A 17,806-nucleotide genomic window follows, 5' to 3' on the forward strand; every position below is an offset into this window, starting at 1 on the left:
GTAATAAAAAATTTTATATAAAAACGAATCTACAATAATTTTTTTGCGAAGTAAACGAAAAAAATCAATTCTTTTTTTTTTAAATGATCTATAAAAAAAAAAAAGTTCGAGCGTTTCTATCGATGGTACGATAAAATTTACGTTAAAATATGTATAATAATAATAATCATCATGACATATATGCATGTAAATATATATATATATATATATAGAAGAAAAAAAGAAAGAAGGGTGATCGAAGGCTGTTCTACCGTCGAGTCTTAAGAGTTCAAGAGTTAGAAACTGCTATTAAAGTGGGGATGAAATGGTCGATATTACCTTTGAACCACCATGCTCGCGAAGAACAGGGGCAATAGTCACATGCCGGTCGTGGTCAAGTGAGGTTACCGTTTCGAGTCAACTTCCGCTTTGTCCACATACGCGTGTCTCCTTCATAACTTTTAATTCTTATTTCGTTTGTTCTTTTTCTTTTCCTATTAATTTTCGTTGTTTCTTTCTTTACTAAAATCATGATTACCGAAGAAATATTAGACGGACAACGAAATGGAACTATCAATACGGTAGGTGAATGCAAAGGACTAACAAATATTTGCTTGAAAAATTATTTTTACTAAACGAAATCTTTCATCGTTAATCATTCGATTATTTCACCGAGCTAGTGTATCTGATGTATCAATTTTTTAGAGACTTCGTTTGACGTAGACCAATTTGTTCCTTCTTAATTTTTTTTATATTTTTTTTATTATTTCTTTTTTTTTTTTTTGTTTTTTTTTTAACGGAAACGTTTCGAGAAAGGAGAAAGCTTAAGTTCACTTACAAGAAGCGATCCCTCTGATATACGAGCAGAATTTCTTTTGGTTATGCAATCGCATTTCGTGTGTACTACTTTTATACGAAGTTCGTGTCGTGAGATTTGACGATAAACTTGGCAAGTTTCCCCGTTCGGTGCTTGCTTGGCCGCTTTTTAAAAGTACCGCTCTAAGAGAAAGAGAGAGAGAGAGAGAGAGAGAGAGAGAGGACGCTGATAAGTTCATAATAACTAATAATGAACCGATTCTAATCCGAACATCCCCCTGTTGCTTTTGAATATAAATTAGTATAACGCGAATGAAGATCAGAGAACAAATTCTAATCAATTCTATCTCTTCTTATCTGCTACAAATATGAACAGCAAAAACATAGACTACCGCGCGTGTACACGTGACATTAAAATATCGTAAGAATCGCTCGATAAATGCGTTCATATCGAGGGTAATAAGGTAAGTCACCTTCCGTCACTTGTATTTTCCTAACACGTGAATGAAGAACGTCGTCTCATTTGAAAAATAAGAAACATCATGGCGGAATAAAAGCCAAGAAAATTATAGAATCGCTAATAGGTTTTATCGTTAGAATGCGGTCATTCGATTATGTAGAATGTGATAAGATCGCTTTAAAAGCTAAATGGAAAATGAAAAGAGAATGAGAAGAAACAAAGAAAATAAAATATTTTTAATGAAGACAGTACGTCACGCATAAATGATATGTATTCACAGGATAGGAAGTTGGTAAAAGATCTTTAAGAGCTTAGAGCGAGAGAGAAAGAGAGAAAGAGAAAAAAGAATAGAATGAAGAGCCGACGATTTCAACGAGAGAACGAAACGTAAGTATCCGAGTTCGTGTGCTCCTTCGGCTCGACATCTATGACAGGATCGACGAGCTCGGAGGGCCTGCGGCCCCAGGAAACCTCACCTATTCCTACAAGAAACACATTGTTTTCTCACGATTCTTTCGTCGAGGGACGAGATCAGCATCATCAGCCACGTCGGAAAATGACTCCGTTACCACCGAGCGGTACGCCGATACAGCTAACTCCTCTTTGGGAACACGTGGTTCGTATTAGATACGTTTGGCTCGAATTAATTCATTTTGTTGTTAAACGAAATCGGTCGGTCGTTAGAAAAATAAGTAGGATGATCGAACAGGTTCGTACGAGAAGATTTCCATCGGAGATCGATACACGATTGATATTCGTCGAGATATCGGAAAGATTGCGAGATCCAGAATGGGAAGTACGGCAACACGCTCTTCGCGTTCTTATGGACGTGATGCCGACTCTGTCCGGCGAAATCGTGGACGAGGTAATGCAACCGGTGGTACCAGAACTGTTAAATAATTTAGGTCATGCAGCACCAGCCGTTCGTAAGGGCGCCTTGGACGCTTTGAGAGTATACCTCGTACATAGTCTCGACAGAGAAAGGATCGTGAAAAATGTAAGAGAGATGATTGGAACGTTCGACGAACGATATTGAAACAATCGATCGATTCTGATCGTTCGTACTTGTTTAGATATTTCGGGATGGTTTTAACCGACGAGACGTTCAGGACGTGTTTCAAACTAATCTGATCACAGGAGTGATCCTCAGTGCACCATCCTTGCTATTCCCATCGTCGAGTGGTTCTCGTCCTAGCAAGGACATCGTCAAATACGTCACCTTCTCTTTGGCCTCTCGTTTGACCCAGGTGGCCTATCAGGAAGCTATTCTAAAGTCATTGATGAAGATTCGCGAGACTATAGGCGCGGGAGAATTCGACGACATCATTTCTGGTTGCGACGGTGAACTGAAAAAACATTTGGAAGTTCTCTGCAAGGTTTACAACGTTAAACCGAGCAAGAAGAGCCAAACGAAGATATCGTCGGATAGGAAGGAAGTTAACAAATTAGACGAGGTTGGGCCTACTCGTGAACAAATTTGGGATAGCGACAGTGATACGTCAGGGATTGCCGAAGAAGAAGATGAAATTGTTAATGGACAGATGCCACCGGCTCGAGTGGTTTTGGAAACGGAAATAAAGTTCAACGAAGAGACAGCCATCACTATGACCATTCTCGAAGAAAAAGCTACGAACAGCGAAGAGGACGAGGAGGGCGAAGAAAGTGGCACCGACGTAAGAAACGAAACTGAAATAACGAGCGAACGTAACGATACAAGAAAAAAGACCCCTAGACGTGTACATTTTGGTGGTGAAATCGTTAAATTAAGGACACCCGATAGCGACGATACCGAATCGGTTGTCGTAGCTTCCTCGAAAACTAGGATACCCCTTCCAGTCTCGCCAGCCACAAAGATGCCATTGGAACGGTCACGTCGAAGATCTATATCGCAGCCCAACAGTCCTCATTTCGCTAGACGCAATACCAATAGAATGTCCAGATCACTTTCCAGTAGTCCTAAGAGAGAAATTTATACACATAATGCTGATCTCAGCCCGAAAAAGGGTATTCTTACGAGAACGAACAGTCCTCTTTTCGTTATCGAGCCGATCGATCGTCAGCTTGATGATAAGAGAGATAAACGTAACGATAAGTACGCAGAAATGTCGACTCGATCGGGATCACCAAAATTAAAAAACGACGACGACTCGAGTCGATCTTCGCTTCGAGTTAATTCCATTGAAGAAAATTTCGATATCGAAAAGTTGCCCGACGATATTAAGAAGGAAAAGGATCATCGAAAGGATAAGGAAGATTCGAAGAACGTTAAGGAAGATAAACCATTGTTTCGATCGTTCAGCGTTCCATCCATTAGATCGATAGAAAGTAATTACGAATCGAAAGATTTGGAGAGAATAAAAGTTCTCAAAGAACAAGAAAGAAAGAAATCTTTTTCGAATAATGTCGAAGAACTTTCTTCGATAAACAATCAAGCTAATCTTACCCTATATCACGAAAGTGCTAACGATACGAAAGCATTTTCATCGATATTTGATACGAAAGTCAATAATAGAGCTGTCTCGATAGAATCGAATCATGAGAATCTCGACGATATTGAACGATCGTTTGACGTTACTTCGAAAATCGATGAAAAGATAAAGGATAACGTTGCCGTAGGCACTACGTCAGGATTAAAATCGAACGAACGTGAATCGACTAATGCCTTACGAAAGATTCACAGTTCGAAAACTTTCAAACGAGAACGTGATTCACGTTCGCCAACAAAGATTGTTGATTCCGAGAATATAGTGACTTCACGTAAATATAATGAACCTGAGGAAATACGAAGAACTAAAACGAGTCATGCAGTGGAAAACGGAAACTTGACGCGTGCAGTGGGCGACAACAAGAAAGAAAGTAAATCACAGGAACCAAGTTGGGAAGAATTGGGATTGGTTAATCGTGACGTTTTGGATGACCTACATAACAAGGTAAGAATTTTCAATGTTTTATCAATAATATAGATAATATTATATATCGTCGCGTAAATAACATTTGAATATATGATAATGAATATATATTTTATGCAGTTATTAAAGTATCATCACTAGTTGGATTGAAACCTTTAGGGTTTAGGATAGATCGTTCCGATACATTATTGTAGGAAGTAGGTCAATCGATTTTGTCGACAAAAGTTCGTTCGTCGCGTGGCGTAACTCGATTTAAACTCGATTAATTACAGGATTGCGTAAAAACGTTCATAAACTTTGCTTTTTCTTGTCTCTCTTTTTCTCTCTTTTTTCTTTTTTTTTTCTGTTTGTTTTTATCAAATCTATAATTAATCAATCGATATTATATTTTCCTAGTCTCTCTCTCTCTCTCCCTCCCTTTCTTTTCTTGTGTTATCAAATTCTCATAATAATTGATCGATAATAATTACCTTTTGTTTTTTCGTTTTCTTTCTTTCTTTCTTTTTTTTTTTCATTCAATTAAGAGCTACGGCGTATCGATAATAATCTTCGGCTGAATAATCAAAAAGTTCAAAATCCAATCTATACTTTTCGTAAAGTCTTTCTACCATCTTTCGACTCAATTGTTTGAAATAGATGCTAGATGCGTTCGTATAACCACTACCGTGTTTCCAAGTTGGTTTGATCCTTTTGTCTAATCCTAGTTTGTTCAACGCGTAAATTTGATCTCGCGATAAAGTTTCCACCTAACGTACGTAATTAATATTTTTGGCTAATAAAATATATAAAATTTGTCGATTGTATTATTATTATGTAATGATATTACGAACCTTGGCGATGATGTCGTATTTAACGAGACACGGTGTACAATAGAGATAATAAGGAATCCAATGATCGTCACTATAGTTAGCTAAATTTGTGTTGATCAAGTACTCAACGAATTCTCGCCACGTTGGCTCGATTCCTGCTGCTGGTGGAACATTTTTTCTTACGATCACTTGATCGTCTTGAGGTTTTACGAAGTTCTTATCTATTCAATAAAGAAAAAAAAAAAAAAGGAAAAATGAAGTTGTTTTATTAGTTGAACGATTAGCTCAAGCTCGATACAATTGTTATCCAATCATGACTCACTACGATACTTTCGAACGATCATGGCTCCATATTTTTGATAAAAATGAAGAGTTCCATGCTCACGACCGGCCACAGAATTTTCCAGTTTATCTCGATATGCACTTAACAATCTTTCAAATGGATGCCTTATCACTAATAATTTTTTTGTACTTCTCAATGCCTGTTAACGTAAAAAGTATAATCTCGTTTAGAAAATAATTCGAGGAAGATATTAAAATCGAAGATTAGAATTTAGATCATATTTTACCTCGTCAGCTTCAGGATATTCTAATTCGGCTATGACTCTCCTAGCAATAGTCGATAATTGTTCTTTACCATTGTTTAATTCTTTTTCCGATATATTCATTAACAGACATAAATTATATAACCAAGTTGTACTGCTGGCTTTATATAATGGACAGTATGATATGTTATGAGCTCTGAAATAATATATTTTAAATATTTTAGTACTAATAAAATTTCTTTTTTCTTTTTTTTATTTTACAAACCTAACGATATAGAAAACGCTGTATTGAGGTGCAGGTGGATGTTTAAAAGAAACTTTGCTCGAATCCCTGTAAATACCTAGTCTGTATTTTTTACATACTTTATCAACGGTCAACAATCTTTCATTATTAATTTTTTCTGCTTGATCCTATAAAATCCAACATTCAATTCAACACTCTGTTCTACGAGATTTTTATTACAAAGAAGAAAAAGAAAAATGAATTATTTATCGACTTACCAATAAATCTGATGAACTTAATACCGACTCGGCTTCATTCCTTTTAATTGTGGCGTTCAATTTAAATAATATCAAGATCAAACCGCACACAATGGTAATTTTAATTAGTTGATTAATAAGACGTCTTCGCGATCGATGCATGACTCGCTTCGTCCCTAGTCGTGCCGATTTTACTTTTTAATTAATCAGATATAGCTATACAGAACAATTGTACATATTAAATCTCCTTAATTTAATCTTCTTCATTTTTTAATAATTTTGTAGGAATCACGATTGAATTTAAGACTATAGACAATGCAAATTTTCTTCAAAGAACTGTCACCTTACACCAGGTACGATACTGACTGACCGGTTTCGTGCTAACTTTACACAGTGCTGCATATATCTTACTTTGCGCCCTGTACACAAAAATATAATTATTATTTTGCAAAAAGATTCAATGGAAATTTACAATAATTTTTTTATAATCCACTTTTTCCATTTCTTTTCTTTTTCGTTTCTATTTTTTTATTTTATTTTCATCGTTTACTTGAGATCAGTTTATATCCATCAGGACTATTAACGATCGCTAGTTTTCTTTTTTTTTTTTAATCTACTTTTATCTTTTTTTTGTTTAATTTTATATTGGTCCAGTTGTTTCATGTGAAGTAATATAACAGATAAAAATTTTGGTAGAAATTTTATCATGTAAAAAAACGATCGTCCACTCCTGAATTGGAATGAGAAAAAGTTTTGCCTTGAGGTTTCAAGCGTCGTGATGAATATTAATTAGTTAGTTCAGTTGTGGTCGAATCTTCTTGGACGAACGGTCAGATGGATGGATGGATGAACGAATGAGATCGAATGATGATGATAACTGCAAAACAAAGAATAAATGTTACGTAAACAAATACATTGTTTATCGTATTACATATCGTACTCGTTCTCTTGTTCTTTTCTTCTTTATTATTCCCACTTTAATTTCAATATATTCGATTATTTTTGTTTTCTTTTTTTCGGGGGAAAAAAAAAAAATACAACAGAAAGCATTCTATGTGACGGTCATATTTTACATTCATTACATATTTTATATTCATTCAATGTAAGTTCAAGGATATTGTACTAGACCTTTTCATGAACGCAAGAGTAACCTTGTCAACGTGTCGGTAGAATAAGAGTATGTAAAGAAATAACAGCTTTGAAATCGATCGCTGACGTTATTCTTTACATTTTCTATGAGAACAAAATGATGGGTCCACGTGGGTTTTAATCGAATCAAGGAGATTTATATACATATGTATATCTAATATATGCAATAAATATGATACTAAGAAATAAGAAATATTTTCGTTAAATCGTGAATATATTTCATATTTCTTTCAGAGAGACATATTTCAAACAGGTAGATTAATCATAGTTTTGATATATGAACCACGAGGAAGAGAATCTTTCTTTCTCTCTTTTTTTTTTTGTAGTTATTTGTGTGTGTGTGTGTATGTGTGTGTGTGTACACGTGCGCGCGTGAATTATAACGTTGAATTATTCATTAAAGTAGCCCTGTTGGTTGTATCGCGATACGATTCAAGGGTGGTCGAGATTTCGATATGAATATTCCGAGGATAGGAAAATGAAAGATTCTCTTCGTTATATACTAAGAAGAAGTGGGAAATCGCGAAATAGGAGAATGATATTGCTGCTAAGATGCAAGAAAATAATTAGGTAGTACGTATAACGTTACCTATTACGTTTACCGTCTTGCGTGCTGAGGCAATTCACTAAGGCGTCATTTCTACCTACATGTATATGCAAATAAGATGCAATTGCAATGCGATTTACTTCGACGATTTCAAGACACTTTCTCATTCTCATCTTAAGCCTTGATGGATGAGTCGTGATATGAACCATCGAAATTACCGATTAGTTCTAATGAAATTCATCCTTGTAAAATTTTTCTTTAGGTGTATACGTGAATATGTGTATATATATATATATATATATATATATATATATATATATATACATATATACCGAGGTAAAAACACGCGCATATCAATATATTCGCACCTTGAAATGCAATATTTTCTACGAATTGCTGAAAACACAATAAATAAATCTAATAGCAATTTAGAACAGCGAATGCAGATGCTACCACGTTCGCGATGTTTCTGCTTACGATCGATAATGTTCACTCTTGTACTCGTGCGTTTTCTCGTGACTCAACAATACTAATAGTGGTAGAATAAATATATTTATTATATTAGGATTAGATTTATTCATTAATTATCGATGTTCTGTGAAGTTTAACGTGTTACATGGAACTTTTCTTTGTCAAATATATATATATATATATATATATATATATATATTATATAATATTAAATATATTTAATATATAATAAATTAAAAAATAAGTAACTTAAATATATTACATATATATATATATATTATAGTAGTAATATGACTTGTAAATACATACAGAGACATTGACATTACCAGACCCCATAAGCCCATATAATATGATAATACCCCCATAAAGAGTATCGAATGTATAAACGAAAGGATCGTACTTACCGTACGATTCGTTCAGAAACCAAACTGATTAACTCTATCCTCTGTTTGATTTTCAATCGTAAGTGATTCGTATATACATAGGGGTCTACGTATGTAAATCTAAATTTACTTTCAGGAGGATTGGCGTGCTCGCGTAAGAGGTCTCGAAAGAGTAGCATCGGCATTACGGACACCCTCAGCTCTAATCGCGATAGAGTCGCGATTAGGATCACTTTTGCATGCTGTACTTGGCGGCGAAAGGAGCTGCCGCGTAGCGGCTGCTGGTTTAGCAGTTGCAAAGGTACTAAATACATACATACATGAAATTCTAATTGTCGACAGAGAACTTGATAGACTTAAGTTTACTACATTTATTTACTTTGTCAGATATTACTTACTTTGTCATTGACATAAAATTGATTTCCTACTTTTTATATATTTTATCAGGTTCGTTAAATATCCTTATTACCTTTATCTTCTAATTCAATCATTTTTAACGATAGATCGTCGTTGCTGGTGTCACCGAAAATGCGCTAAAACGAAAATTGCCTCAACTCGCTTGGGGCCTGGCAAGACAAGGTGGTCCTAGTGCTGCTCAACTTGCGAGAATTGCTATGCTCAGATTAAAACCTGCTTATCTCTTGGAACAATTTTTGCAACCTCAATGTCTCGGGGCTAGAAATGCTAAGGTAAATTTTCGAACGAAGTCAAGTGGCAGATATATGATCGTCGTTATGACGATACTATTCGTAAATTTTAATCGATATTATATTTAATTTACAGACGAGAGAGAACGCATTGCAGTTGTTGATCTTCTCTTTCGTCACTTTTCCCAGTACGGAGTTTAAAGTCGAGACGGTGGCACATAAGGTTGCTCTTATGGTGGGTGATCGACGTCGTAGGGTACGACAAGCTGCTCTCGATGCTTTGGCTGTTTTGGCACAGATTTACGAACCCGAGGTAATTCTTTTATCGGCCTTGAATTTTAACTTAAATAAACGAAACACTTTGAACAATGTTTACAGGAGGTTCTACGAGCAGGGAAAAGAGCATCGGCCAGTAGGCACGACGGTGAGGCCATGTTTTCAGCTATAAGATCTCGTCTAGCTAGAAAATCATTGCCTTTGGTCTCTGCCGACGGTTTGGTCGTCTACGGTTTACAAATTTCACCGACCGTTCAAATTGCTACCGGTAATCGTACGATCGATTGATTCATATTATCTGTCATAATATATTAAGTCTTTTATTTAGCACGCAATTTCTCTTCTTTTTTATTATTATTATTTGTTTTAATACCGTCGTAATCCTTCTAAAGTTTAAAGCTTTCGATTCTCTACGGTAAACTTGTCTTTTGCATGTTCGATTAACACTCGTAAAACGGAATAAATTTTCAACGTAATCGAACTTACGATATAAAACTTTTTGCACGACGACTTTTCCGAATGAATTATCATATTTTCAAGCTAATGCATCTATCATTTTATTTAGGACCTGACGTTGATTGGATCGTAGCCGGAAGTGGTTCGGTTTCACCTGGTACAGGACGTAGCAAACGTCAAATCGCAACGGCCAAACCCGATAGAGGAAATTTTTTGAGGTCGACTTTTGATTATTCTACATTTGTAATATCTGTCTGTGCATTGATAATAATAAATACTATTTTGTAGAAATAGGAATGCAAAAAAGTATGGCAGTCCATGGACAAACAGACAAAATTTGTTTGCACGTGGTATCGCTTTACGTCCCGCGAACGAGAAACCTGTAGTATGGCAAATATTACCTCAAAATCAGGTAAAATAAATGTACATATTTTTAAATAAATAAGTCTTTTAATTAATTTTTTTAATTTAAATATATATATATATATAATGTAGTCGCGGTTTCATACGAAGAAAAATCTCTTTTGGAAAGTTCACTTAGAGAAAAAGGTAAGGACGCGGGTAGGTTTCGTGACAATTTCTTATGATTCACTAATAATTACATTTGCATTCTCCTGATAACCACTATCGCACTAGTTAATGCTGCTTCCTAAGGACGGTCTGTTTTCTAAGGTCACCAAGAAAAATTCCTAGACTAAAAATAAACATCGACTTATAATACATACATTTGAATATACCTGTCCGCTACTGTATCAATTCGATTTGGTTAAATTAAAGTTCCTTGAAAATTAAGCTTAAGAAATTTTCTACGATCACATGTACATCGGTTTACATCTCATTTGTAACGTTTACCATATTAATTTTTGATATACACACACACGTATATATATATATATATATATATATATATATATATATATATATGGCTATACCTATGACGCATCATTGAAAGACATAACGTGTAATCGTTATGTTTCTAAAGTCTGTCACCTGTCACAATCATAAATTTATCGAATAAGTATTATAAGAAAATTTTGTTAAATTTACAGATAGCTCTTTTATATATACATATATATATATATGTGTGTCATTTTATATGTTATTCTTAACGATAATGCAAGATCGATATTTTACAATACGATTGAATTATGACGATGCCCAATTTGAGTGTCATTAATCAATCAAAAACATTGAAGGTTAGAAAACGACATTGGAATTTATTCTTGGAAAGGAAATTACTCTTAACTGTTTTAGGACGATACTTTCTCCTGCTCAAACGAAGTTCAAGGATTGGAAGGACGAATCGACGATATCGTTAATGACAATGGTAATCGATTCAACTTAATGTTTAATGAATACAAAATGAAACAAGAGCCGAACTAACGATTACTGCAATTTACTACGTTTAGATGGTCATCCACGTGCGAGTCGAGACAATCAGAATACGAATGCATCGAGCAAGGGAACGTCTATAAATTTAAATCGTCGAGAAACGGCACAAATCAACAATCTCGATGATAATGGGAACGTTAGATCGATCGCGAAAGAAAACTTGAATTTCCAAGATGACCGTGCATGTCGACCATTGTCTCAAGAAAGTTCTGCCATTAAACTGGAATCCAAAATTCCGATATTTTTCTCTCGAGGAATGACCAGTACAAAGATAAACGATCAAGCTTCTAATCTTTCGTCCGGTCATAGTTATGATCAAGTAAACGTTAAGTTAAGAAAAAAGATAGTTTACAATTCGGATAACAAAAATAGCGTTTTTAAAGCGCGGAGTAAAAATATAGGGTACATAAATATATAACATATTTATATATATTTATACAATCAAAGATATATACGATGGATTTTGTTAATAATATTTGTACGCGTAGATTAGAGACGACGTATCAACGACGAAAACGTCTTCAACAAGATGCCACTTCTCCTATTAGTTTATTGGATAACCAAGTAACGAATCGAACTTCTGATTCGGGTAATAATACCTATCGACCTTTATCGTGTACAATAAATTCCAAGTATACCGAGGAGAGTCAAGAAAACATATCGGACGAACAAAATGTTATGTCGAAAGTCGTTTCTCAAGAGCATCCTCCTAAAGTATTAGTCAACAAAAGATATTCAAGAAGTTCTGATGGTCATTTAAGATTTCCAAGGACGAGTTCCGTGGAACGTCCACATCCAATATCTGAAATTGATCAACAATCAAAATTACCAACTTTTGAAACGTTAGTTTCCGAGATTGTTTTTCATTTCATTTTTTCATTATAATGATATTTCTAATTTGTTTTATTTCTCTTAGAATACCCTTTAGAAAGAATTTATTTATTTAGAACATTTTATAATTTCAGATCGAATCCCGTTTATCAACGACAAAGACAATTCGTTACAGAACCGTCATTTAAAACATTAAAAACAGTTAACACTTCGTATGCTCGTACTTATCAAGATGTAGAAAATTCAAATGAAGAGACATTAGTTGATCATACTTCGTTTGGACAGGTATAATGATATGTAATGATTATCGCTTCATCGTTTTACGTTATTAATTACGAATGAATAATAAATAAGTATGATAATTAAACGAAAGGAGGTATCGTTTCAGCCAAGAATAGATCGGAGAACTAACGAGGCAACGAGCCAACAACGTACTGAGCCCGAAGAAATATCATCGAACGCACGAACGGATGATGGTATGTTTGTAAACAGTCCTTTTAGAAGGCGAATACGTTCGTTATCACCGTCACAACTTTATCATCAAGAACAATTCGTCGATATGGCTTTCAAAGATTTGCAAGGAGTTTCCATGTACGATATGTGAGTATCATAATATATGCTTTATATATTGTATACTTATATCTCAGTTTTTTTTTTAATTAATGAAACACTATACAAGGATATTGTTTTCTTGTCTTTGCTATCGTTTTGTCGTCGTCGTAGAAACGGAGACACACCAATGTTACCAAGGAACAAGTGTAACGACCTCTGATTTTTTATAAAACTTATTCTATATTATATTACCCTACGACACGATATTCTTGACGACACTTTACTTTAGAATAATTACATTTCAAAGTAGCAGTAATTATAGCTGAGAGAGATTTTAGGTCACTTTTAAGTTGCGTGTACCGACTCGTGCTTGGTGCGATAATAAAAAAAGCTCTCGCGACAGGGACTCGCCTGTATACATAAATATGTATATACATACGTACGTACGTACATATATACATATATAGACGTTAAAAAATATAGCTACAAAAAAATTTCGTGTTATTGAAAAAACGAATGTTATATCTTTTTATTATCGAGGTATTAGCCAGACAGACCTTTCATTTTATCTTTCGCTATACACATACATACATGTCGAACGTGAAATATGCGGGATTATTGTTCGACAAAGGATTTGAAAATGTATATATGTACATACACACAAACGTTCTCGCTTAGTTTAATACTATTATATATACATACATACATACATGCATATATATATATATATATAAAATAGTATATTCATCATTATTACGTTATTATTGAAAATGGCACTGATTTCATACGTGTATACATAAAGAGAATCCTTCGAATAAAGTAAATGTCACTACATATTGTGTCCGCAGTGAAAAGATTAGATCGTCATACGATAATGTTGATCAATAGATCGAAATTTCTCAGAAGTCGATATACAAACGTAAAATGACGAACATGAGTCAGAAGATATTCCCGTTGAAACATCGTAAAATTTCTATAACATCGATCTAACACACTTTATTACAATTTACATTAAAAGCGAAACAAAAATTGAGAAAAATCTTTGTCCTGCGAAATACAATTTTTAACGTTTCACGAAATAATGCGAAATAGAAGAGAATTGAAATGTCGACGAGAATAGTGGATAAAAAAAAAAAAAAGAAAAGAAAAGAAAAGAAACAAAAAAGAAAGAAAGAAAGAAAGTCGACGATGTAAAACGACGATTGAAAGTGTAAAGGTAAAAGAAGGGGAGATAGGTAGATAGAAAGAAGGGTTGGAATAGGGGTTGGAGTGGGGGTAAGAGTAGGGAGTAGCGGTCAGTAGCGTCGGGACGCTCGACGTCGGTGCGTTCGGCGCCATCAGGCAGTTACAATCGTGCGTACGGAGTTGCTTGTCGCGATCATCTGACCCCTTTAATAAAACTCCCAACACTTTTTTTTTTTTTCTTTTCTTTTCTTTTTATCCTATTCCAACGTTGGCAAAAAGCTTTCTACGTGATACCATTTGCATTTATCGGCGTCTCGGGTTCTCAACGTGTGGTCTTTTTTTTCAATTAAAAATTCATAGCCTTTGTTACGGTCGTTGTTGTAGTCAAATGATGGACAAGACTGGTGTAAAAAAATCATACAAAGATAAAAAGCTTTCCAATACGTTTCTTTCGATCGTCGATTGATTTTTCTAAAAACAAATAATGAATTTTCTTTTTTTCATTTTGTTGTTTCGAAGAACAAAGTTCGTGATAACATATAATAGACTTTTGTCATTTATTTAAATTGATAATCATATAAAATATTATGAACGGGATATTTTTGTTGAGTGGAAAAATGTCCGATTAATATCGATACTCGTCTCGCTTACGATCGTGTTCTTATCGGTCGAATATCTTTATAATTTTCAATTTTCTTTTATCGTATCAGCGATCTTTTTTTTTCTTATTACTTTTTATTTATCGTTGCTTCCATGAAATAATTTATTTAATAATCGTAAGATCTGTCGTATAAAAATATGTAGAGTGTAAATAGTTTATCGTGAAAATGACATTCGTTCGTTCGCTTGTTGCATGTTACTATATATATATATATATATATATATATATATATATATATATACATACTATATATATACACATATATATATCTATATATATATATACATATATATATTCACACATTACTGCAATCGTTTCTTCAGAATAGACAACAAAGTGTTCTAAAAAATTAAAAGCACAACACAATGAAACTTAATAAAAATCGTTATATCGCGATCGACGGATGAAGAATGATATTTAAATATTGCGTGTGGTCTAACGAGACCAAGGATGATAATAAATTAGATGAGAATAATGTAAAAAGTTCTAATGAATATAATTTCGCTGGTACCGTTCTTCGTTGTTGTCCTTGCGTCTTCCGATGTAGAAGATCGATCGGTATCGGCAACGAAAATGACAATGGATCCATTTCGACGATAATTACTAATCCTAACGTTACACCAGTCATAGCAGTAAGACTACATAGAAGTACAGATACAATGTAGGTGTATTCAAAATTGATCGAGATCTCTTTCTTTGTCCAAACGTTGTTTCTTATTTATGTTTAAAATCGATATACCTACATTAATAACGAAATACGTTTTATATAATATTTTGTTGAATCTATTTTCAGAGACAAAGCACCTGTGAACGTAGAGGAATGCAACGATAGAAAGAATAAGGATTATTATTTATCAGAAACTAACATTTATCCTGCTCAAACTTTAAACAATGAAGAATTATTTCATGAAGGTATATATGCGTCGTTATTAGATTAATTATTAGATTAATTATGCGTCGATGTAAATAAGATGCTAATCGATACGAAAGATACAATTAACTGTGAAATCAGCTTGGACGATCGAACTGGAACAGAAGGTTCTTAACCTCTTGTGTATATATATATATATATATATACACACATATACATATATATACATATATATACATACATACATACATATATCTACGTCGCTTAACGTCCAAGCTGAGTTTACAGGCTCGAAGGAATCAATATTTCGCTGGTCAAGTCTAAGGCACGATCGAATGTATCGTCATTTCCACCAATAGAAATAACAACAAATAACACCGTATATCAATGACGTAGTCGATATACATACGTAAACAAATATTCTAGTAAGACGAATTTCAATATGACGGAAATATTTATCATCGTATATTCGTTCAAACGTTTTGTTTATTTTCGGTACGTTCTCCAACGAAGATTACGAAAGAAAAACAAGAAGGACAAGAAGTGCGGATAGTACATCGTCGGATCTATCAGCGAGTGATTCGAACGACAGAAGAAGAAACCGATCTACATTGCGATCTCTTTTGGAAGGTCGCGATCGAGATGAGAGTGATAATAATAGCATTGGTATTCCGATTTCGCAAAGTGAAAACATCGAGAAAGCTTTCGACGTTATTTCTGATAAATCTCAAGAAAGGAACAGCGTCGATTCTTACGTCGTAAGTTAAACAATTAAAAATGAAAAACTCTAGAAACTTTTATTTGTTAATAGAACAAAATAGAAATTTGTTTTTTACACGTCGTTAATCTTTTAGTTAACGATGAAAGAATCAGATGCTTCCACCGAATCAACAAGTACTTCAACGGAGGATGAAACCTCGAAGGATTGGAGTAGCGAAGAAGGAATCAAATCGAGAAATAATCAAACGATTTTATCCAAACGAGAGGAATTAGTTAAAAACGATAATGATTCGAATTTAAACAGCGAAAGTTCTGATGCAGTTGACAAAGCAAAAAATAAAACAGAATTACGTAGAAAATCGATCGTTACCATTATTTCGGACGAGGACATTCTTATGAACGAATTATTAGTGTCCTCGGGTGAATCGTTGGAAATTAATTATAGAATTGATAGGAGATTGCACGATACTCCGACGATTTCATCACCCGAACATTCCAAAGTTATAGTCAAATCTGAATCAGAATTTATTAATTCAATGGTTTGTAATGATTATTTGAACGTATTTGGTTCACCGAGACGAGATCTTCGAAGTTCAAATTTATCACCGGTAATATTACATCATTTGTTTGTTTACGTTTTTTTTTATTTTTTTATTTTTTTCCCTTCCTACAAATACGTTTCATTAGAAATTAAATTTTTATTGAACATCTCGTTTGATTTAGATTTTCAACAAGGAAGTTAATGAAATATTGCGAGATGTGAAGGAAGAAGTTCCTTCCGTGTTTCTCGATCAATCTGTGACTTATCAAACTTTAGAAACAAGAAAGCCTGACAGATTAGACGACGCCATCGAGTCAGCAACAACTTTGTTAAACAAAACTTCAGAATATATCGATAATTCTAGAAACATTGAATCCAAAATGGATTGGTCTGTTTCGGAAGATATTGCTAAAGAAAATACTACAAATATTGCGTTTACTAAGATACCTGTCCCTTCAGAAAGTTTCACAAAATTAGACGAAATTAGAGATAAACATATAGAGAATAAGGAGGCGCCTGCGATTCTAAAGATCGAAGTATGCATCTCACAATTTTTCTTATAACAATTTCTTCGACATAAATATATATATATATATATATTTTTTTTTTCTTCTTAATTTATAAATAATGAATATTATTCTTAGAAACAACCTGCAGAAAATACAGAAAACGTTAGAAAGATGTCATCTAGGGTACTTCGTAGTACAACGAAATCCAGAAACATTTCTAATAAATCAAGCATGAATCAACATTCGGAAAAAGTAATAGATAAACAGAAACCTATCGTACAGCAGTGTTTCAATCAACTCGAGAGTAAAGACTGGTATGTATTTGTAGATATTATATTAAAATTATATTTCTTATACAACGAGACTGTATTTATTTACATTATATTTTAGGGAAGTAACGATAAAAGGACTTAAATCTTTATCTCAATTGGCTAAACAACATCCTGAATATTTGGATCTTAATATCGGTGGTACGATAGGTCGATTATTAGGTCGTCACATTAAAAATCTTCGTTCGCAAGTATCACGTGCTGCTTGTATAGCTGCAGGCGATATTTTTAGTTGTCAAATTCGTGGTATAGATCAGGTAAATTTAACAAATTTTTCTAGATTACAAG

At 33.9% G+C, this 17,806-nt stretch overlaps 2 protein-coding genes across 11 annotated transcripts in view; one reads left to right on the forward strand and one right to left on the reverse strand.

Annotated features, from left to right (window-relative positions):
* LOC122626983 (carbohydrate sulfotransferase 11-like) overlaps nt 1-17,806 on the reverse strand; it is a 29,826-nt gene that overhangs the window by 6,032 nt on the left and 5,988 nt on the right. The window contains exons 2-8 of one of the 4 annotated variants that reach the window (XM_043807654.1): nt 6,342-6,417; nt 6,020-6,214; nt 5,784-5,929; nt 5,543-5,714; nt 5,296-5,455; nt 4,995-5,194; nt 4,635-4,910 (exon numbers count right to left, since the gene is read on the reverse strand). In XM_043807654.1, coding sequence (XP_043663589.1) covers nt 4,680-4,910; nt 4,995-5,194; nt 5,296-5,455; nt 5,543-5,714; nt 5,784-5,929; nt 6,020-6,160 — 1,050 coding nt within the window. In that variant the 5' untranslated portion in view covers nt 6,161-6,214; nt 6,342-6,417 and the 3' untranslated portion in view covers nt 4,635-4,679. Of the gene's footprint in view, nt 1-4,634; nt 4,911-4,994; nt 5,195-5,295; nt 5,456-5,542; nt 5,715-5,783; nt 5,930-6,019; nt 6,418-17,806 lie in introns of those variants that run through there. The other 3 variants (XM_043807655.1, XM_043807657.1, XM_043807656.1) reach the window with 3 other exon arrangements.
* The window catches only part of LOC122626977, a 19,652-nt gene continuing 2,081 nt past the window's right edge, over nt 236-17,806 (forward strand). The window contains exons 1-21 of one of the 7 annotated variants that reach the window (XM_043807640.1): nt 236-560; nt 1,536-2,252; nt 2,329-4,185; nt 8,685-8,849; nt 9,052-9,237; nt 9,332-9,508; nt 9,574-9,745; nt 10,037-10,145; nt 10,216-10,339; nt 10,423-10,488; nt 11,182-11,254; nt 11,337-11,721; nt 11,808-12,161; nt 12,285-12,435; nt 12,539-12,750; nt 15,342-15,460; nt 15,933-16,177; nt 16,274-16,747; nt 16,863-17,216; nt 17,325-17,503; nt 17,580-17,775. In XM_043807640.1, coding sequence (XP_043663575.1) covers nt 1,683-2,252; nt 2,329-4,185; nt 8,685-8,849; nt 9,052-9,237; nt 9,332-9,508; nt 9,574-9,745; nt 10,037-10,145; nt 10,216-10,339; nt 10,423-10,488; nt 11,182-11,254; nt 11,337-11,721; nt 11,808-12,161; nt 12,285-12,435; nt 12,539-12,750; nt 15,342-15,460; nt 15,933-16,177; nt 16,274-16,747; nt 16,863-17,216; nt 17,325-17,503; nt 17,580-17,775 — 6,168 coding nt within the window. In that variant the 5' untranslated portion in view covers nt 236-560; nt 1,536-1,682. Of the gene's footprint in view, nt 561-1,330; nt 2,253-2,328; nt 4,186-8,684; nt 8,850-9,051; nt 9,238-9,331; nt 9,509-9,573; nt 9,746-10,036; nt 10,146-10,215; nt 10,340-10,422; nt 10,489-11,181; nt 11,255-11,336; nt 11,722-11,807; nt 12,162-12,284; nt 12,436-12,538; nt 12,751-15,341; nt 15,461-15,932; nt 16,178-16,273; nt 16,748-16,862; nt 17,217-17,324; nt 17,504-17,579; nt 17,776-17,806 lie in introns of those variants that run through there. The other 6 variants (XM_043807645.1, XM_043807646.1, XM_043807639.1 and 3 more) reach the window with 6 other exon arrangements.

The sequence above is a fragment of the Vespula pensylvanica genome, chromosome 2 (assembly GCF_014466175.1).
Source record: "Vespula pensylvanica isolate Volc-1 chromosome 2, ASM1446617v1, whole genome shotgun sequence".
Classification (NCBI taxonomy): domain Eukaryota; kingdom Metazoa; phylum Arthropoda; class Insecta; order Hymenoptera; family Vespidae; genus Vespula; species Vespula pensylvanica.